The following is a 22,380-nucleotide window of genomic DNA, read 5'->3' as shown; positions in this document are numbered from 1 at the left end:
GGGCACGGCCGTGCACACCTGTGCAGCGCAGGGACTCTTGGTCTCGGTAGTCCCTGCCGCTCGCGCCTTCAGTTGACTCAGATGTTCCCTCCTCCTCCTTTCTCCAACCGCAGCTGATCGCACTCCAGTGGCCTCGACCCCATGCCTCACGCCGCGCAGCGGCACCCGCGAAGCGGGTGCTGCAAGCTGTTACCACACGGCGGAGCGGTCAATCCCTCCAGGGATACGGGGAGTCCAACTGGGAAGCAGAAGCAGAGTGGCGTTCCGGGCGGCAGCAACCGGTGAGTTCCTCGGCACGAGGGGTCCCGCTTTCTGTGGCGAGGCTTCCCTCTTTTGAATCCTGGTCGGCCGGGGGGCGTGTGTTGCTGGGGGCGCGGCCGTGCACACCTGTGCAGCGCAGGGACTCTTGGTCTTGGTAGTCCCTGCCGCTCGCGCCTTCAGTTGACTCAGATGTTCCCTCCTCCTCCTTTCTCCAACCGCAGCTGATCGCACTCCAGTGGCCTCGACCCCACGCCTCACGCCGCGCAGCGGCACCCGCGAAGCGGGTGCTGCAAGCTGTTACCACACGGCGGAGCGGTCAATCCCTCCAGAGATACGGGGAGTCCAACTGGGAAGCGGAAGCAGAGTGGCGTTCCGGGCGGCAGCAACCGGTGAGTTCCTCGGCACGAGGGGTCCCGCTTTCTGTGGCGAGGCTTCCCTCTTTTGAATCCTGGTCGGCCGGGGGGCGTATCTTGCTGGGGGCGCGGCCGTGCACACCTGTGCAGCGCAGGGACTCTTGGTCTTGGTAGTCCCTGCCGCTCGCGCCTTCAGTTGACTCAGATGTTCCCTCCTCCTCCTTTCTCCAACCGCAGCTGATCGCACTCCAGTGGCCTCGACCCCACGCCTCACGCCGCGCAGCGGCACCCGCGAAGCGGGTGCTGCAACTGTTACCACACGGCGGGGCAGTCAATCCCTCCAGGGATACAGGGAGTCCAACTGGGAAGCGGAAGCAGAGTGGCGTTCCGGGTGGCAGCAACCGGTGAGTTCCTCGGCACGAGGGGTCCTGCTTTCTGTGGCGAGGCTTCCCTCTTTTGAATCCTGGTCGGCCGGGGGGCGTGTCTTGCTGGGGGCGCGGCCGTGCACACCTGTGCAGCGCAGGGACTCTTGGTCTTGGTAGTCCCTGCCGCTCGCGCCTTCAGTTGACTCAGATGTTCCCTCCTCCTCCTTTCTCCAACCGCAGCTGATCGCACTCCAGTGGCCTCGACCCCACGCCTCACGCCGCGCAGCGGCACCCGCGAAGCGGGTGCTGCAAGCTGTTACCACACGGCGGGGCGGTCAATCCCTCCAGGGATACGGGGAGTCCAACTGGGAAGTGGAAGAAGAGTGGCGTTCCGGGCGGCAGCAACCGGTGAGTTCCTCGGCACGAGGGGTCCTGCTTTCACACAAAGGACTTTTCACCTCCACATTGTCACTCCAGCCAGCTTGGTGCCAGGGCAGGGGAGTCAGGAAATTCAATGCATTTCAAAGAACATTTCTAGAGGCTTCCCCCACTTCTAGAGAAATGGCACCAGGGTTTTGAAGAGGACCATTAGACCCACTCTTCAGTTCACTTCTGGACCTGCAAAGAACAAAGTCACAGAGACACCTGCCAATGAAGTTCAATCACGGCCTAATATTTGCAAAAAAAGCCACATGGAACAGTTAGATACAAAAGTATACAGATTTTATTTAATGATACGCATTTTCTTGTATATATCAATATCAAACAGAATAATAATTTTTCTTAAAAATCAAAACATTATATATCATACCAGTCCCACATACCAATCTCATACATAACTTTCATACCGACATGCATACCAAGATTACATACATTCCATACCACATACAAACAACATATCCAAAGTACATGACAGCCACAGGCTGATCTGGATGTTATAAATAAACATAAGTCATCGGGGAGATGGAAAAGATATCAGTCAAAATATCCTCAAATGCGAAAACGCCGACGCGCATTTCGGAGTGTGGAACCAGCCGGGGCTACACCTTCATCAGGGCTGGGATGTACAAATCACAGTGGGACGAATTCATCTGCAATGAGAACATAAACATGATTCTGCAAAACCACCACTACTGCCTAAATTATCAATTAAAACAAAAACAAGGCTGTCCAAGGAGCAGAAAAAATCAATTAACTGATTTCAAAATTCAAAATATATGTCAAGAATAGACTGCAAAAAGGTGCACAACATAAACCAAAAAGATAGACTCTACTACATTGCAAGCCAACATTTTTGTCAGGATAACATGAGTGAACCAAGAATGCCCGTGTAGGTATGAAAGAATAAAGGGTGAAAGGTCAGAATGGGAACTTTTTTTTTTTAAAACAACACCATAAGTGTATAACAGTACTAACAGATATCCAGAATCCAGGGAGTTGACCATAGATTAATGTGTTTGGAGTACAATCCCATGTTACATAGAATTAAAGCATGCTACACTGGTTAAAAGAACCTAGACAGACATCATACCAACATGGAAGTAGAACTCATTAGATTCCAAGGGGGGAAGGTTGTCCTCGAGGGACCAAATTACTACAGGCTTCCGTAACTGACGCTTCAACAGGGGTCTGTGAAAAGTATAAACACTATTACTAAAGAGCGTCAGACCCAAAGGTATTGGTGCATACCATAAACCCAGGTCAATCCTCAAGAAATCCAGGCGAATGATACCTACCTAGTGCATCCACTACTGGCAGATCTGCGTTGTACTCGTGTAGTATCCCATGACGCAAGTACCAGGAAGTTGGAGAGCAATGGGTAAGGTACACCTGGAACGGCCTTCAATTTAGCCCATGGGGGGGATTCAAATGTCTGCAAGAAGATCACTTCTGGACCTGCATAAGGACTTTCAGGGGACTGCCTTCTGCTGTGACCTTCTGTGGACTCTTCAAGACTGATTTGTTGTACCCGGAAGGACTGCTTTGCTGCCTGGATCCTGCCTTGAACCCTCAGATACCAGCCATGTGTTGAGCCCTGCATTTTCACCCTAACCCAGCACTCGCAGACTCTAAGGCTATTTTTCTAGCCTCCGGTTCAGAGTCACAGCGACACAAAAGGCTCTCACCATCTTGAACCCACACCTGCAGCAAGTCCTGAACCCCCAAGTGGTGTCCCACTAGATCTGGACCCTTGGTTTTCGGCTAAAAACTGCTCTGAGAAACAGGAGGAGTCTGAGGTGAAAATGCTTGCCTTGCTGCCTGAGGTGAATCGCCAGTCAGAGTGACTTCGTGGCTTCTCCTGCTACATTCTTTTCCTCAACAGAACTCCTGTTAAGCAGTCCTTTGCCAAAAGTGTATTGCAACCCCTGGAACTGTCTTCAGCTAAAGCACTCTTCGTCGTCTCAATGGAGATTTTCGACTTCCAAATTAGAGACTAAGGGCCATATCTATAACATTTTCATGCAATGCAGCACAGAAAGACAGATTGTTGTGCTTCATGAAAGGGAGAGGGCAGGAATGTGCTGGTTTTTGTCAAAAATATGTTTATTGGCACTTTGGGGCAGATGTATCATCCGTTTTTTTTGTCGCAAACACTGCGAATCGGAAAATAGCAGCGTTTGCGACAAAAAAAACGAGATTTGGAATGTATCATGCAAAAAGCCTCGCAATATTAAGGAATCGCAAATTTAGCGATTCCTTAATATTGCGAGGCTTTTAAGAAATGGCAAATAGCGATTTATCATTTGAAATGTATTAAGCATTTCAGTGTTACGATTTTTGACTAAGAATTCGCAAATTACCATCAACTTGTATTTGGTGGTAATTGGCGAATTCTTTTCAAAAAGCACTTTTTAAAAATTCTAAAGGTGCCATATGACGCTCATACATGCCCTTAGGGCATGTATGTGCACCATATGCGTACACATGTCAAATTCAGAGGTGCAGCAGGGTGTCCTTAAGACACCCTTGCACCCTTGAAATTATTCTCAATTTGCGATTAGCAAATTGCTAATCGCAAATTGAGTATAATTTCACATTCATTCCTATGGGCCTCCTGGCCCATAGAAATGAATGGGAAATTATTCCTTAATTGTGATTAGCAATTTGCTAATCGCAATTAAGGAATTTTAAGAAATCGCTAATAAATAGCAAAATTCTACATACATACCATTTTGCACTTCTCAAATAGCGATTCCTTAACAATCGCTATTTGAGAAGTGCAAATTGGTATCTTGATACATCTGCCCCTTTATCACATATTACAATGCAAACTGACAAATGGTATATCTGGATAGGGGTCGAAGATGTGGCATTTGAAGAAGAACAAAAAGGGGTGCACATCACTAGCTGTATACTCCCCTCCGATTGCCAGAGCAACCTAAATAATTAAGTACAGTTTCCTCAAAAGCAAGAGCGGGGAGTAGGCCTACACTGCGGTAAAACATGCCATTTGGCCGTCTTTCTTTTGTAACGGTTTTAACTCAAAACCTTCCAACAGGAAAGGTGTCCTTCAGAAGGAGCAAGTCCCAGCAAATGAACTCCCAGAAATTAAGAATGTAAAAAATATAAACCCCCCACCACCAAACCAGTACTGGTGGCGGCTAGCCAGGCACAGTAATGTTTCAAGTCATGGTATCTTCACGCAGGTGAAAATTGAAAAAGATGCATATCTCTGACTGAGGCAGGGCAGACGGCCAAAGGTAAACCCTGGGTAAAGAAGGCCACCAGTGGACCCCATCTATATTCAAAGTTCTTATAATCATCCCTGATTATATCGGCCATATTTTCAAGGTACAGTAGTTTCCAGAGTCTGGAGTGCCATAATGAGATACCGGGAACCTCCTTTTTCTTCCATGCGGCCGCTATGGATTTTTTCGCAGCTCCAATGCAAGTCCACATAATGGCCTTATCTGCTTTCGTTTGATGTTTGAGGGAGGGGTTGCAAAGGCCTAGGAGAATCTCTGCCATAGTGGTCGTAATAGGGTGCCCCAACATATCTCTAATTTGTGCGAGAATTTCCTCCCAGAAGGGTCGTATCACAGGACAGTCCTACCAGATATCTTGGAAATCACCCAATAGCCCACAGCCTCTCCAACACATATCAGATGAATCGGGAATTCTTTTTTGATCTTAATAGGGTATAGGTACCAGTCCATCATTGTCTTTAGGTGGGCCTCCCGTAGCTCTATGGAGTGATTGAATTCTGTGATGTCTGCTCATAGCCCGACTACTCTCTATCTTGAATGTCGCGTTGTAGAATCACCTCCAACATGTGCATGTAGGGAGGTCTCGGGTGTACATAGAAGTAAGAAGATAATTATACAGATAGGAAATCACTCCTTTCATAGAGCCTACATTCTGTAATTTCGTGAGGGTGCGGGTGGCTGCTTCGTGAATGTGAGGTGTAAGTGCCCAATGTTTCAGATGAAGATAATGAAAATATTAGTTTGGCCCCAACCCATAATCCCTCTTGCAATTGTCAAATTTGAGAATATCGTAATTGTGGAAGAGGTGTGTCAGCACTCTGCAGCCCCCTCCCTCCACTGATCAAAGGGTCCTTCCTGTAGGGCCAGAGGGAAGGCCGGGTCAAAGTGGATTGGTGCATAAGGTGATAGAAATGTGGTCCACTGGTCATTACTTGATATAGAGTCCTATACTTTTAGGGTAGTCCGGGTAGGCGTGTTAAGGAAGGCATTCTCAGGTCTCTCCGTCCTGAGTCTCCATATGAGGTCCAAATCGTCCTCCCTGCCACCACCCTATCCATATAGAGCCAGTGCTTCTCCGATTCCCTCTTGGCCCAATCTGTCACAACTCGTAGCTGAGCTGCCTTGTAATACAGGCCAAAGTCCGGGAGGCACGCCCCTCCCCCCCTCGTTGTCTCATCAAGATTGAGAAGGAGAAACGTACTCGCCCCCCCTGCCAGACGAACCGCAGAACCATAGATTTTATTTTAGGGAGAAAGTCCTTGTCAAGATCAACGGGGAGAGCCTGAAGGAAGTACAGGAGGTTAGGAAGCACTGTCATTTTAACTGCATGTGTCCGGACCAGCCAGGAGATAAAGAGCTGTTTTCATCGTGTACGATCCGCCTGGAGTCTCAAGAGAGAGGGTGCGAAGTTAGCTCCATATAGCTCCGCCACCCGGGACGTCAATTGGAACCCGAGACATTGAAGAGGGCGGGAAGTCCATTGTAAATTGAGTGCATGTCCGGAGTGCCCTACATTCGGCGTCTGGGATAGTGAGGTTAAGAATATAGGATGTGTCTGTATTCTCCTTGAAGCTCGCCACCTCTTCAAAGCATGTGAGTTCACATTGAAGCGCATGGAGAGAGGTGGCCGGTTCTGTGAGTGACAGGAGCATATCGTCCGCGAATAGTGATATCTTATGCATTTCTCCACTAAAAGGAATGCCCTTTATCTCTGGTGCGATGTGGATGGCCGTGGCCAGTTGCTATATACTGAGGGCGAACCGAAGAGGTGACAAAGAGCACCCCTGGCTGGTATCCATAGTCAGGGGGAAGGGAGCCGACAAAATCAGAGTTGGACACAGTTAGCCCATATCATATTAATACATTTATCTGCAAACCCAAAGGATGTATGTGTAGTTAAAAGGAATGTCCTATCCACCTTATTGAATGCTTTCTCAACATCTAACCACACCAGCACTGCCAGGATCTGTTTCTTGTTAGCTATTTTGATTAGGTGGATGATACATCTGGTGTTGTTATGAGTCTTGCGGCCTGTAATAAATTCAGACTGGACTGGGTGGATGAGATCCGGCATAAGGTCATTGAATCGAGTCATGAGGATAGCTGAATATAATTTTGCATCGAGATTGAGAAGAGCGATAGGACAGTATGAGACGCACATCTGTGGATTCTTCCCTTGTTTCAGAATAACAGTGATCACAGCTTCTGCCATCGAAGGAGTGACCACACCTGTCTCTGCCATAGCATTAACAAGGTGGGTAAGATGAGGTAGGAGGTCAGGAGCAAAGGTTTTGTGGAATTGGGTCGTAAACCCATCGGGCCTGGGGCTTTCAGGGTTTGAGGGATTTGATGGCTAGGGCCACCACCCCGGACATTATGGGAGCCATAAGTCTGTCATTCCAGTCTTGTGAGACCTAGGGGAGCTGTAGTTCCCGCAGATAGTTAGTATGTGCTTCTACATCCAGAGGTTCTCCCGTTTACAGATTTCCATAAAAGGCACCAAAAATATCAGCTTTCTCTGTGTCTTTATGAGTCATCCACCCTCGCCCATCTTGTATGCCGCCTATATATTCTCGCTCTTGCTTTTCCTTCAACTGCCGGGCTAAGTGTCTACCGATCTTATTATCTTGTGAATAGGAAATTTGATGGAGTTTCAGGAGAGTAAACTACGCCCGATTGTTGTATATTGCCCTGAGTTTCCCCCGCACTGAAGTGAGATGGGCCCCCCGGAGGGTTTACCTCGAATGGAACTGGTAGGAGGCAAGCAGCGAGTCATGTGCGGTGGAGCCCCATAGCAGGCTCTGTGCTTCAATGGATGGCTGGCTCCAGGTGCTCCCTGGTTCGGATGACCAGCCCGGGCGTACTCTAGGCGGGGTCTGCAGGAACCCCACTAAATATACTGCGAGATCAATCAGGTGCAGGTTTAGGCTTCACAAGAGGGACGACAGGTAGGTCTGCAGCCAGAGCGGGCAGTACATCTTGTGGCGGTCCAGGTCCCTACCCTTCCCCCAAATGCCTACTCCGCGATTGGTAGAAGTATTCCAAATGTCCGCTTCTGGGGCCCAAGAGGAGAATACCTGCAGCACAGCATCTCCAGTGTCAGCTCCACTCACATGGCACGGTCATCAGGGGAGGTAGACACAGAGATGGCACCTATTCCAGTTTCGGCCGCCATCTTAAAGTCAGGCGTGGCATGTAAGGAGATCGTGAACAACCTTACGCATTTCTGGCTCAAAATTGGGCACCTTCAAAGTATATCTCCCCTGCTCATGTGTGGATCCCCCTGGGGGTCCTCTGGTCACACGCTATGCCCCGCCCGCTCAGCCTCCCGGGAGATGATAGGTCGAAGTAGCGCCACACCGCTCGTCGGACTGCAAAGCAGACTGATCACCTCTACTCTCGGAGCGTTGCAGCTGGTGTCTGGCCACGTCTGTCGTTGGTGGCAACGGGGTCTCCACTTCTAAGTCTCTTCACAACCCACAACGCGATCGAGGGACCAGCGACTGCCATTTTGATCTGTGACCAGGCCTCCCCGGCAGGGATTCCTCGTGGCTCACAGGGGCGATCCCAGCGGTCGATCAATGATTCCTTCTCCGCTTCAGTCCCTGGGCTGTCATGTGACCACTTTCAGTGCAGGTAGGGTGACGATTTGCAGTGATTTTTGGTCCATAACAGCAGCGGAGCCCGGGAACCAAAACAGATTATGTCTGTTCGGCCATCTTGCCTGGCCAGAGAATGTGCTGTTTTTAACATTATACAGCGCAGTACTGCTCTCTGCCTGCACTGGTGCACAAACTGTTGCCTATTGCCAATGTTGGTGTCCTTGTACCATAGTGCAAGGGTGTCTACATTGAAGGAAGTATTGTTTTTGTGCAGGAAGTAACCCCTTCCTGCACAAAAACAACCCTCCTAGGCTTTTTTCTGATTCTCTGTGTGCTACAGAATGCAGCACATTTAGACAAGGAAAGAAACTAGGAGAAATGAAATTATTCCTACTTGTTATGCCTTCTCTGAAGAAGCATAGCAATTTATGTCTCGTTCCAAGGCCTACCACTAATGGAAAGTGTGGGAATGCACCAAAACCAATCGGTGGATACTTGGGAACACCCACAGTACACCCATAGACTGCTTCCGTGTGGCAGAGTACCACAAAGCAGAACATTTTGCTGCCTTGCACTACTCAAGATTTACTTAGCAACACAGGGCCGTGCACGGTGGCCTTGCTTTGCTTGGTAAATCTTACTTAGGGAATGTGTTGCTCTTGAGGTGCCCTGCATGACTTAAGGGCAACTCAATCCCTTAATATATGTGGCCCAAGTCCGAATGTAGACATCTTCTCGGTGGCATTGACACAAGGCTTCTTGATTCTGACACTCCCTTCTCAGACACAGCCTTAGCCTCAGAACTTGCTTTCTCTGAACATTTTTCCTTAAAGTCTAAGTCCAAAGGTAATCGATGATCCAATTAAATCCACTTCCTATATCTGAAACTCACTCCATCGCTCTCGGACATTTTTTTTAACTTTGACCATTCAATTTTGTAACTTGCTGTTCACGGTTGATGTTTTGATCCTTAGTTAGTAGCTTTTAATAAAAACTTTAAAGATTCAGGACTTTGGTTCTACTGATTGAAATGGTTGTCATTTTGGTGTCAAACAATTTATTAAAATGTACTCTATTGTTCTGAATTGGTGTGGGATTTTTCTTGTGTTGTGTTTTCACTTTATTACTGTTTGTGTGCTGCATAAATACTTTACACATTCCCTCTAAGTTTAGCCTGTCTGCTTTTGTGCCAAACTAGACAGGGGCTAAGCACAGGTTAATGTAGTGACTTTTTGTGGTTCACCCTGCTAGAGATTGTGGCTGTTGGTTGACCAGTGCTCCCACCCCAGTCTACCAGCAATCTGATTTCTCACAAAATATTATTCTGTTGTGCGTAAAATTGAGAATAACATTGAAACCTCTATGCAATTGAATGGCAAATGTAACCCAAGGAGGAGGAGCTAGTTGAGTTCGGAGAACAATTGGGGGCATATTTATGTAGAAGTTGCATTGCCCTTGCACTGAGCAACGGGGCGCAAGGAAGACACAACTCCTAAGTTTGATTTATCAAGCTATGCAAGGCTACCTTGCGTGGTTTGATAAATCCAGAATAATACAACACAGCGCAAATCGCTGCAGTGTTTTACTCTGCCCCCAGGAGGCTTTCCATGGGTGGGGTGTGGGTGTTTATTCAAGATAAATCCAAAGCCCTAGCAGGCAATCACTTCCTGACACCTCCAGCTCGCAGACACCTCCAAATGTTGTCTCGCACCTCAACATTTCAAATTAACATCTGAGCAGTGATGTAGAGTAGAGGTTGCATGAGCTGGACAGACTACAAACCAACTCCCCTAACATTACGCATTCTATACATTGAATATAATACGTGTCCCACTTTTCCCAATACACAAAAAAAAAGTGTAAATAAAAAACCCAGATACATTACCCAAAAGTAAAGCTACAAAATACGAGTTTGTCAACATATACTCTTTTGATTCTTCCCGAAAATGTGCAGATACGGTTCTCCGATGTAGATGAAGAAATGCCAGTCATCATTTTGTACCCCATAGGTTCATTACAGGTCTGTAGGGAGCCATTCACCTTGACTAATTTCAAGCAATTCTACTACTGTCCATTTTGCAATTCCACAGCATAACCATCTTTGCTTACTTCAAGCACACAACAAGCAGGACCAAACTTCAATTTACCCTTGGCACATTTGGTATCAGGTAATTTCACACACCCATAATCATCCTTCTCCAACACCACATTTTTAGTTCCTTTAATGATGGCGTACCCTTCGCTACTTCTTGTTTGACTTTCCTTAATTCTACTTGCAGACAGCTCTTTAGCATGTGGATTGACACTGCTGGAATTGATTATGTGTCAACCAAGCCAGCCTCAACCAATCCTGAGTACCCCTCTCCCTCAATGCTGCCAAAGGTGCAATACCTATCACACAATCAGTAGTATTTTGAAACGACTTGAGCACGGCACACACAGCATTCCCACGCCAACATCTTCTAGTACAGCTCCAATCCTCGTCGCCAAAGCAACAGGGAAACAGAAGCTTGCGAACACATCAACCTGAAGTAAGTTACTTTATTACAGATAAACCCAAATACCTTGCGGGCAGCCACTCGCCGACACCTCCAGCTCACAGTCACTTCCAGCTGCCACCTCTCCCCTCAAGAGATGTCACAAGCTGCAGAGACTACAAGCCAACTGTAGTATGTGCTCAAAGAAGTAACCAGAGAGGAAGTTAAATAAAGAGTTTATTCTGCTCAAGAGAATAACAGCGACATCAGGCAAAAGCAGCGATCAACTGCCATACAGCCCACATTCTAAAACAAAGCACAGCATGACCATGAAACAAGGTTCTACCTACAGGTGCCTGAAAGGCACAAAACAGAGAATACTACATTATCCTCTTTTCTACAAAACAAAAGTTAATAAAACCAAAAGAAAATAGAAAATAGAAAAGATAAGAAGAAGAGGAAACAAAGAAGAGTAAGTAAAGAAAAGTAGCAAACAAAGAACAAGAACACTGCAGAGAACAGTAAACAGAGTACAAGAAGGTTACCTGAACCTGGCAGGAATCTTATAGACTCTCAGACTCCTGCGAAGCTCTGGCACAAAGGTTACATCATTACAACTACCATTTCCATTATTAGTATCCGAACAAGAACTTGACAAAAAGTTATTAGAGTCAACATCGTCACTACTGACCTTAACAACTTTACAAATGTTCCATCAATTCTTGTTGTTCACCCGCACTGCATTACCGCAAACCTTATCAACCACTAAAGGCTCGGAGAATTTGCTCCTACCCTTGGTGACATGAACTGGAATTTTGATACGAACAACATCACCAGCACAAATGTTATGAGGAACAGCCCTTTTTCTTTCATCAAAATAAACTTTTTGTTTTGCTTGAGCTCCAGTAACTTTGTCCCTGACAAAACCATCAATGCCATCCATAACATTCATCTTCACCCATTTTGACATCCAACCAGGACAAATTTTCGTAGAAGGTTTCCTCCCTCTTAAAAGTTCAAAACGAAGAAACTCCGGTGGACGAATGCGCAGTGGTGCGGTAAAACCATAACATGGAACGCACAGCATTCTCAACTGCACATTTGCTAGCAATAGCCCACTGCACACAATTATTGAGAACTCAATTCATTCTTTTAACAAGGCCATTAGCCTGGGGGTGATAGAAAGAACTCTTCTTGTGAGTGACACCACCTTGTTTTAGAAAACACTCAAATTCAGAACTAATGAACTGTACACGATTGTCCGTCATGACAAACAAAGGAAAACCTTCCCTCAGGAAAATATCCTTTAAAAAGAGAATTACATTAGCTGAGGAAGGTTTGCTGATAAAACGAATCTCCGGCCATTTGGAGTAATAATCAATGGCAGCAATGGCAAAACGTGAAGAAGATGGTAAGAGATTGAAAGGACCAACTAAATCAACGTCAATCCTCTCCCACGCTCTCTCCAGAAATTGAATAGGTTCCAAAGGGGGTGTCCTTACCTTGTGACTTTTGTCGGAGGACTTGCAAATAACGCAATCATCAACCAAAGTATCAACACAAACATATATTTGCGGCCACCAAAACACATCCCTCAACCTACGTTTCGTGAAAGTTTTCCCTGAATGACTTTCATGTGCACCATCAATTAGATGTTTCCTCAAACTCTCAGGAGGTATAAGCCTTCCACACCGCAAAAGAATACCATCCTCAACAGTGAGCTCATCGGCAATTTTAACAAAGGTCTGAAATTGTCCAGATACATTCTTTTCCTTGGGCCAACCGGATTTATAATACTTAACAACTTGAACAAGTACTTCATCTTTTAACAACTCCCTTTTCCACTCAACTTCATTAACAGCACACATTCCCTCAAGATCCAAAACAGCAACAAAACAATCCTCCTGATCATCTTCCTTTTCAAAATCAGAATCATTCCCAGTAATGGGAAAACGTGAAAAGTAATCTGCCTGACATTCTTCATTCCAGGCAAATAAACAATGTCAAAATTATACTGAAGTAACTTCGTCGACAACATAGCAATCCTTCGAGTATGCTCCTTAATCTTCTCACCAGTCAAAATAGAGACCAAAGGACTATGGTCCGTTCGAATCACGAAATGACTACCCCAAAGAAAATGGTTGAAGTTCCTGACCGTCCACCAGCAAGCCAAAAGCTCTTTCTCAATGACAGAGAAATTCATCTCAGCCCCACGCAGCACTCTCGAAGCATACGCAATCGTGTTATCACTTTGGCCATTCTTTTGAGTAAGCACAGCCCCAAGACCAAAACCACTCGCATCCACAGTCACAACACATTCCTTATTTGGATCAAAAGGTTTAAGAATACTGTCACTCACTAACTGTAACTTAATCCATTGAAAAATTTCTTGACAGTTCTTGTCCCATACAAATGGCACATTCTTCTTTAACATGTCTGTTAGTGGTTGAACTCTAGACGCATAATCCTTGATAAATCTGGAGTAAAATTCAATGAGGCCAATGAAAGACTTCAATCCAGATTTATCGACAGGGGGAGAAGCATCTACGATGGCTTTTACCAAACCAGGACGTGGTTCCGCCCCATCATGCGAGACCACATGTCCAAGAAATTCAATTTTTTCCTTTAGGAAAACACACTTCTCACTTTTAAGTACAATACCTTTATCTTGCATAATTTCTAAAACTTGATTCAATGAATTGTCATGATCCTCTTTGTTCTCGCCAAAAATCAAAACATCATCCTGGAAAACAATTACTCCAGGAGTATCTTTAAACATTTGACTCATTAGTCTTTGGAAAACTGCTGCAGCCGACGCGAAGCCGAACGGCATTCTGCAGTATTGAAAACTGCCGAAAGGAGAAACAAATGCCGTCAAATGTCTAGAGGATTGACTCAACACCACCTGATGGTATGCGGAAGCTAAATCCAACTTTGTGAACCATCTTGCACCTCTAGTAAGAGACAACAAATCTGTAATTTTTGGCAAAGGGTGTGAATCAATCCAGATGTTTTTATTGAGACTGCGCAAATCCACACAGACGCACAAATCACCATTCCTTTTTCTGGCGACAACAAGAGGAGACAACCACAAGGATGACTCAATAGGCTCTATGACCCCTTTCTTGCACAACTCACTCAACTCCATTTCTAAACTATCTCTAACGCTAAAAGGGACACTCCTAACCTTATGTTTAACAGGGATAGCCCCATCTTTCACTCTTATCTCGTGGTTAAAACCTTTAATCATTCCAAGACCCTTCCCAAAAGCAGTAGGAAACTTGAAAATTAATTTCTCAGTGTAGTCATTTGATTCTATGACAGCCAACTTTTCGATATAGTCACAAGATTCTGCGACACTAACCTGTTCCTTTGTACCTGGTCTTAAAATCAACTTAAACAGTCCCTGGTGGAACCACCTCAAAATGTTTAACCCCTTAATTGAAACATATATTTTTCCGAATATTCTCCTACCCCTGAACTGAATGATATCTTCAAAAAAACCAAGCAGAGCTATGTTATGTTATGTTATGTTATCAGTTTTTTTGAGCGCGACAGCTGCCCCAGCAACGGTGGCTCCCGGCGCTAGGAACCAAAGCATAACCAACTGAGGAAAAGGGGGGGGGAGGGGGAGGGGACTACAGAGGAGGAAAGAGGTGCGTTTTTACTGCTTTGCGAAAAGCAGACAGATTGGTGAGGTGACGAATGTGGAGGGGCAAGGAGTTCCATAATTTAGCTCCCTTTACTCTGAAGGAGCGATCTCCGATACGGCAGAACTTCGTTCGAGGGACCACCACTAGATGTTGACCCATGGAACGAAGATTGCGTTGGGGGTTATAAGGAGTAAGCAGCGATCGGAGTAGTTCAGAGCCATCCGTTCTAAGGATTTTAAAGGCGATGATAAGAGCCTTGAACTGGATCCGAGCTTCTATGGGCAGCCAATGGAGCCTCTGAATGGTGGCTCTGGCCGAACATCTTCTGGGCAGGCCTACAATTGCCCTGGCTGCTGAGTTCTGAATACGTTGGAATCTGGATATCTCAGCTTTATTTGCGCCTAGGAGGAGGACGTTAGCATAGTCCAGCCGGGCAAGGATGGTGGCTTGGACAATGAGCTGCCTTGTCTTGGGGTCAAAGAAACCTAAGATGGGGCTCAGGCTTCTCAGCAACCCAATACAAGTGGCTGCCACTTTTTTTGTGTGCGACTGGTAATTCAGTGCAGAGTCCAGCCATACTCCTAGGTTTTTTACCAAGGATTTTGGCGGGGGGGTAGGACCAAGCAGGGGAGGCCACCAGTGGTCGTTCCAACCACTAGTGTTCTTACCCAGGAGTAGCACTTCTGTTTTTCCTGCATTGAGTTGCAAACAATTTGCCGTCATCCAGTTGGCGACTGCGGCCAGCCCGTCCCTAAATTTAGTGGACATGGCAGAGGGTGCTTCCGTGAGGGTGATTACCAGCTGGGTATCGTCAGCGTATGAAACTAGTGTGAGGTTCCATTCTTTGGCCACAGCCGCAAGCGGTTGCATAAACACATTAAAAAGGGATGGGCTAAGGGCAGAGCCCTGGGGGACTCCTTGGCCTATTGCATGGGGTTGGGAAATAAAAGGGGGGGCTAACAAGCAAAAAGATCTGCTCGTGAGAAATAACCGAAACCATTCCAGTGCCAGTTCGCTGATCCCAATGCTCTCCAGGCAGCCCAGTAGGATATTATGGGAGACCGTGTCAAATGCTGCGCTGAGGTCGAGCAATATCAGCGCAGCACTCTGACCGGTGTCCATGATCCTCCGGAGGTTTTCTGTGGTATCAAGAAGGGCGGATTCCGTACTGTGCCCAGGCCTGAACCCGTGTTGGGAGGGGTCCAAGATGTTGTTTTTGGCCAAATGGTCAGTGAGTACGGCGTTCGCGTGGGCTTCAGCTAATTTAGATACCCACGGGAGCAGTGAAACTGGTCTGTAGTTTTCCGGTTTAGCAGGGTCTAGAGTGGGTTTTTTAATAATGAGAGTAACTCAGGCCTGTATCCAACATGTGGGCACAGTAGCTGAAGAGAAAGAAAGATTAAGGAGTTTAGCCAATGAAGGTAGGAAGAAGTCCAATGCCTTTAAGAAGTGGGCTGGTCTCATGGGGTCTGAGGGAGAGCCCCAATTCACCTTTCTGCAGATGGTAGCTAAGTTTTCAAGAGAGATAGCCGGTAGGACGGTGAGCTTAGATCCTTGGAGGGCCTTATTGGGATCAGCGGTTCCGACAGAGGGGGTCTTTCGTCCTTCATAGGAAACGGGAGCCCTATCAGGTGGTTGGAGCTTCCTTTCAGGCCAAGTTTCATCAAACAATTCTTGGGTAATCATTGTTACTCTTGCCCCTGAATCTACTAACAAAGAAAGTACTTTGTCACCCACACCAAATTCTTCATAAGGGTCAACACACTCTGAAGGGTCCCCAATGATGACTCCATCATCCCGTACCACCACAACCATCTCCCTAAGGTCGTCTTGGATACTGTTAATGGGATCTGAATCCTTTCCAGTATTTTCATAAAATTCTGAGACATTCCCTACCCCATTTACATTGCTCTGCCCCTGAGACTTATTCATGAAGGTTGAATTTCCCTGTTTAGAAATTTGACATATTTTTGCAAAATGACCATATTTTCCACAATTACGACAAGTAGAATTCCTAGCGGGACAGAATTTGTTACTCTTATTATGTGAAGGATTTCCACATCTATAACAAATGTCACTCCAAGAAAAAGCATTTCTCTCAAAACGTTATGAACTAGGAAAATTGTTCTTCTCGAAACGTTGTTGTCCAGAAGCCGCCTTATTATCCTTGTTCTCCTTAGTTCTAACTATGAAAATTGCCTCTTCACATTTCTTCTCAAGTTCCTTCACTTCTTTTTTAGACAACTCTATGCTCCTGGCTGTACGGATAGTCTCTTCAAGTATTGGATTGCCCAAAGTAAGTAGTTTTTGTGGGTGGATTGCCTGGCGTCTCCAGAAAAGGAGGTGAAACTGACTGCATGCTGCGCAAAATAAGTGCTTGATCACAGTGTGCTAACCCCAAGACTTCATATACTCGTCTTGTCGCTGTTCTCAAAAGATTGCAAATGAATTGGGATAGATCTGAAAACAAAAATCGTGAAATAATTCCTCTTTTAGACACTCGGTGGACTAAAACGTATTAATTAGCTTCAAACAGTCACAAAATGTACTTTTATTCAATTCTTTTTTTAAAACCACTGACAGTGTCTATGTGTTCATTCTATCTCCGTAGGGTTACGAAGAACAGACAGCGTCGTCTTCGTGCTAATGGCAACAGCGTTGCTAAGGTTACGCGTGTACAAGGACTCTTTAATTTGCTCTAAAACAGCGAAGAACAGACAGCGTTTCCTTCGTAGTTAAGATTACAGCGTTGTCAGGATTACGCATGTAGACAGAAGACTTTAAAATGGCCGACAATTGCGTCTGTTACGTAGAGTCACGCTGCCAACCACACGCGTATTTCCCTTCCAACCACGACTAGAGCTGCTGACTGTCAGAATCTATAACGCGTGCATGCGTAGAGTTGCGCTGCCAACCACACGTGTCCTTTCTTGCCAATTACGATAAGTGCTAATGACGTCAAAATTTTTAAAACGCTTATGCCTCCTTGCGAACAAATAATGCCTTTGACTGGCTAAAAATGAAGCGGAAAGACTTATCTCAATTTTCCTTAACGTCTGCTGTGTTATTGCTGTTTGAATAACAGCGGGCCCGATTCACAGAACTAACTTAAGACAAAATCCTAAACTTACTACTTTTGGTATTCACAGAAGTTAGGATTTTGTCTTAAGACAGACTTAAGACAGACTTAAGACAAACTTAAGTTAGGATTTTGTCTTAAGTCTGTCTTAAGACAAACTTAAGACAAAATCCTAACTTCTGTGAATACCAAAAGTAGTAAGTTTAGGATTTTGTCTTAAGTTAGTTCTGTGAATCGGGCCCAGCGTATCTTCGTTCTCCCACGAAGCTTGAAGGTGAACCAGGAAACTCGAGGTAGATCGAGGTAAGACAGGTTCTTTACTTTCTCTTGAGCATCGTCGCCAACAATTTTGTAGTATGTGCTCAAAGAAGTAACCAGAGAGGAAGTTACATAAAGAGTTTATTCTGCTCAAGAGAATAACAGCGACATCAGGCAGAAGCAGCGATCAACTGCCATACAGCCCACATTCTAAAACAAAGCACAGAATGACCATGAAACAAGGTTCTACCTACAGGTGCCTGGAAGGCACAATACAGAGAATACTACACCAACCCCCTGAACATTCGTACATTGAGTATAACTCTACTCCCATGCACCGTCCACGGAGCTTGACTCATTCCCACATTTACAATCAGTGGCAAATCTGGCAATGAATCAACATGCTACAGTTCACCTGGTGAGGTGTACCTAGAAGAAGTATCTTCATTTCTTCTTGTTACTTCCTCCTTGGATGTGTGCTTCATTCTGCAGCACATATAGAAAGAGGAAAATGCCTCAGAGGTTTTTTTTGTGCAGGAATGTGCCCCTTCCTGCATAGAAACCCTCCTGCTAACAATGCAGGCACCCTTGCATCATAGTTTGAGGGTTACTACATTGACGCTAGACAGCATATTGTATGCCAGCGCTATGAAAAGACAGGAATGAGCTGTGGAATGTTAAGTACAGTGTACTCCTGCCCTTTCTTCATCACGCAGCTGCGCTGTGCGATGATTTCATAAATATGCCTTGGTGTATTGCTATTCACATATCCATTATTGGTCACCAGAATGTTTTGCTTATTTGAACCCAATTGCCTAACATATTTTAGGGTTACACTCTTTGCAGCGTTATCCAAACCCTTGTGTGTTTCATTTTGAAAGCTACGCTCTCCTTCTGGCAGTGCCAGCGGGGCCAGCAGTGAGCCCTTGTGCAAACAGCCCTGTCCCTGGCAGGACATGCAGCTCTCTGATTTAATCAAGAAAGGGTGTGAATTATTATGTTTGATTAAAACATGTAAACATTCTTTAGCTGTGTATAAGGTTTTGTAGCTTAGAGGCTGCTTTGCATCACCTGATGACACTAGATCTTTAATTTGTAGGTTTCCAGGAAGTGAACTACACCCACCAGGATACCCTTACGGAGGCAGGCGGAGTAATGAATGCACATTTGAGCAAATATGGACAAAGTACTCCAAATATCATGAGTCTTAAGCAGCAGGAGATTATCTGTAATTATTATTCAAGTTGAAGGTGGCCCCTCCTGTACATAATCCGGTTAGAACTGGTGTTGAAAGAGTGTATACTGAGCTCCCTCTTGAAGGGGTTGAAAGAATTTTAATAGAGAGTGGAATGAAGTTTCAGACTCTCTGACCACTCCATAATAAGGCTTAGTTGAATTGTTAATTTCTTCAAGGCAGTGGTGGCTGGTGGGCCCTTAAAGTGGTGGTGCATAACATTTGACAAAGGTCCACCTCATTGTTTTCCACATTTGCCTTCTGTGTCCCCTATATCTTAAGAATTAATGATGGTGTGCCAATGCCAGAATGCTTTCATAGTAATCCCTTATGCACTGAATTACATGCAAAGTCACAGTGCCAGAATGTTGCCATTGATACCAGCCACATGGCATGGGTGACCCATATGTCTAATATTACCCACACATCAAAGCTTGATTTTCATGTGGCCAGACCTCCAATCCCAATTTGCCATGGTCTCCAACTACAGCCTCCAGTGTCCCAGCACCATCATTTTGCCCCTAGGTGCCCCTTACCCTATAGCCTGAATTACAACCAGTAAGTCCAGGCCCATATTTTATAACAGGAGCCCACACTTATGTTAAGAATAGCATTAAAGGTGCCAGTGAAAGCAAGCTATCTTGAGTTTCCTCATAAGCCAAGAATTACCCCGGGTATGCCCTGACCAGCAGCAGACTCACACACAGAAAACATGCTAACAAACACACTCTTCCTCACTCTCACTCATAATCACACTCTGTCTCATTCACTCTCTCTCTCTGACTCACACTCTCTCATTTACACATTCAGATTCATATTCACTTTCACTCACTGTCATTCACACACACGTAAGTATACATTCACACTCACTTATTTGCACTATTAATTTCACTCACAAATCCACTCACACTACACTGACTGATTTTCACTGTTAATTTCACTCACAAATCCACTCACACTCACGCTTTCACAATCATTGACCCTTACTCCCAACTACTGGTGTACAGGGGCTCTGATATGAAATCCTGGGGGGGGGGAGGGGGGCGGAGGGGGAGGGCAGGTGCTCTGCTTTAATGAATAGGTGTCAGAAGGCCCCTCAGTCCTCCAGGTCCTGGTGCAACTGCACTTACTGCACCATTGATAGTGACACTCCTGACTCACTTACACTCCCTCTTACATTCTCTACCTCACTCACTCACTCACTCTAGCTCCCTCACAGTGCATTACTACCCCATATTCACTCATCTATACTCACTGTCATACTCATTCACTGAAGTCTCATGTATAGCCTCATGAACAATGCAAGCTAACTTGAAAAGATTTCAGAACTCTATAGGATAACAGCTGAGCGAGAGCAAGATCGGCGACATGTCTTCTTATTGACAGGTTCAAGATATTAGACCGGCATCCATATGCAAATGATGGAATTTCTTCAACATTTCTACTTTGCTTTGACTTTATCAATGTTACATTTGACATCACTCAGCAAGTCATGTCACATTCTCACCTGTTGTGCTTTCCCAACATACAAGATATGCTATGGTGGCAGATCCTGCTAATCTCAAAATCTCAAGGTTTGCGACTGTAAAAAGATAGTTTTTAAATGTCTTTCCGACTCCGAATAAGGGTTTGTGACCCAGTACATATCGCTATTAAAATTCATTATTGGAGAAGACTTAAGACATTACAACTCAACTGTCATTACAAAATAGGAGACTGGCTCCTATGAAGGGATTGCAGGCTCTCGTGCGTTATCATGTCAATGAACACATGAAGCAAACCTTGTTTCAGGCAATAATGTCTTATATTTTTTTCTCACAGTTACTATGTTGGAATGTGTGGAGATGGAGCTAATGATTGTGGGGTGAGTACAATTACATGTGTGCTTTTTCTTTCTAATATAATATTTACTGAGAATGTAAGAGTTATTTTTATACTGTACACTTAGGACTACCTACCTGCCTGCCTCTTGAGGTCAAAAGTATTTCACTGTTCAGAGAAACAGAATTTTTTATGATACAGGATCAGTGGGTGGTATATCATCTGCCCCATTGTATACTCCTGATGTGGCCATTCCCCCTTTTGCAATAAGTCCTGCCTCTAAACCTGACCTTTGCCCATTGTCCCTTTATTAAGCTACTGGCTCTATACTCATTAACCGTCTCCAGACCCCACTGGTTTCCAGCCGACTAAGTAACCCTAATTTGACCACACTTGGAGTCACCTCAGACCTGCAGCAAGGAAAAATGCTTGACTATATTCACATGGTCATGCTGGTGTTGTCTATGCAATGGTCCTTGAAAGAAGGGGGTACCATCTGATCCTTAATGCAATGTACCATGAGGTGAAGGTGGGCATGCCTGGGATGTGTAGTGTAGTTATCATCATGATGCCCAGGTTCCTTGCATCGCGGCTGGAGTGCAACATTTTGAAGTGAAGATTAAGCTTCATGTGGAGAGGGTCCAGAATCTGGTAACTTTAGCCCCCTGCCTTTGCCTGTACAGCAGCCCCCTCCTCCTGGCTGCATCATGCATTGTAGGGAGAAGATCATTGGTGCTCAGCAGAAGAAGCCTTGAAGTGGTGTCCGCCATTTTATTTAATGGTTTGCTAAAAAAAAGATGCATGGCCAAACCTTTTATGTTACCATCTAATACAATGGTTCTTAACCTGTGATGTGATTGCTTAGAAAATTGCACAATCTTAACAGTGTAATAAAGGGTATATAAATAAATTAGCAAAATGTAAAATAGAAACTTTTGAAAAGGTCTATAAATGTGAAGGAATTAGACATTAAAAAGTAAGGTAATATCCTCGGATTGATTAGTGGGAGAATATCAAGCACATTAAACAGAATACAGTTTTGAATGATGAGTGGCCTCAATTAAACTTAGAAAAGTTTCCACATACCCATTGAAATTTGGATTATTGTTTTTGAATTAAATAAAATATTTCATCCTTTGCATATTTGTTTGATGAAAGATCGTTTCTGTATTTTTCTGTGTATTTTTTTGTGGATGAAATGATCACTAATGCTTGAGCCGGGGTACCTGGCCCACAGTGATGACTCAATGGGAGTCCCCCAATTCCAATTATTTTTCCAGTAAAGATGAATTGGGCGTGAGAGATTGGGTTGTTAGTTGAGGGAGGTGTGAGCCCTTCTTTAGCAACAGCGGCAGTCCTTGCCGCGATGAACTACAAAAAGTGATTAAATAGACCTGTGCGTAACCCTCTGGTAGCTTGGAACAATGAGAAGAGCAGTGAGGTTTAACTTAGAGGCAATGTGTAAAGTATTTATTAAGCATGTAAACAGCAATAAAGTAAAAACACAACATAAGAAAAATTCAATATCAATTTAGAAAAATAGAACGTATTTTAATAAATAATGTTATAG

At 44.9% G+C, this 22,380-nt stretch overlaps 1 protein-coding gene across 1 annotated transcript in view; it reads left to right on the top strand.

The window, feature by feature from the left end:
- The window catches only part of LOC147684251 (putative cation-transporting ATPase 13A5), a 256,436-nt gene that overhangs the window by 178,422 nt on the left and 55,634 nt on the right, over positions 1–22,380 (top strand). Inside the window, exon 21 of the mRNA XM_086942616.1 lies at positions 20,811–20,853. Coding sequence (XP_086798742.1) covers positions 20,811–20,853 — 43 coding nt within the window. The remainder of the gene's footprint in view (positions 1–20,810; positions 20,854–22,380) is intronic.

This window comes from Lissotriton vulgaris, chromosome 11 (genome assembly GCF_964263255.1).
Source record: "Lissotriton vulgaris chromosome 11, aLisVul1.2, whole genome shotgun sequence".
NCBI lineage: Eukaryota > Metazoa > Chordata > Amphibia > Caudata > Salamandridae > Lissotriton > Lissotriton vulgaris.
Note: the sequence above shows the minus strand (reverse complement) of the source record. Positions and strands in the feature narration are given on the sequence as shown.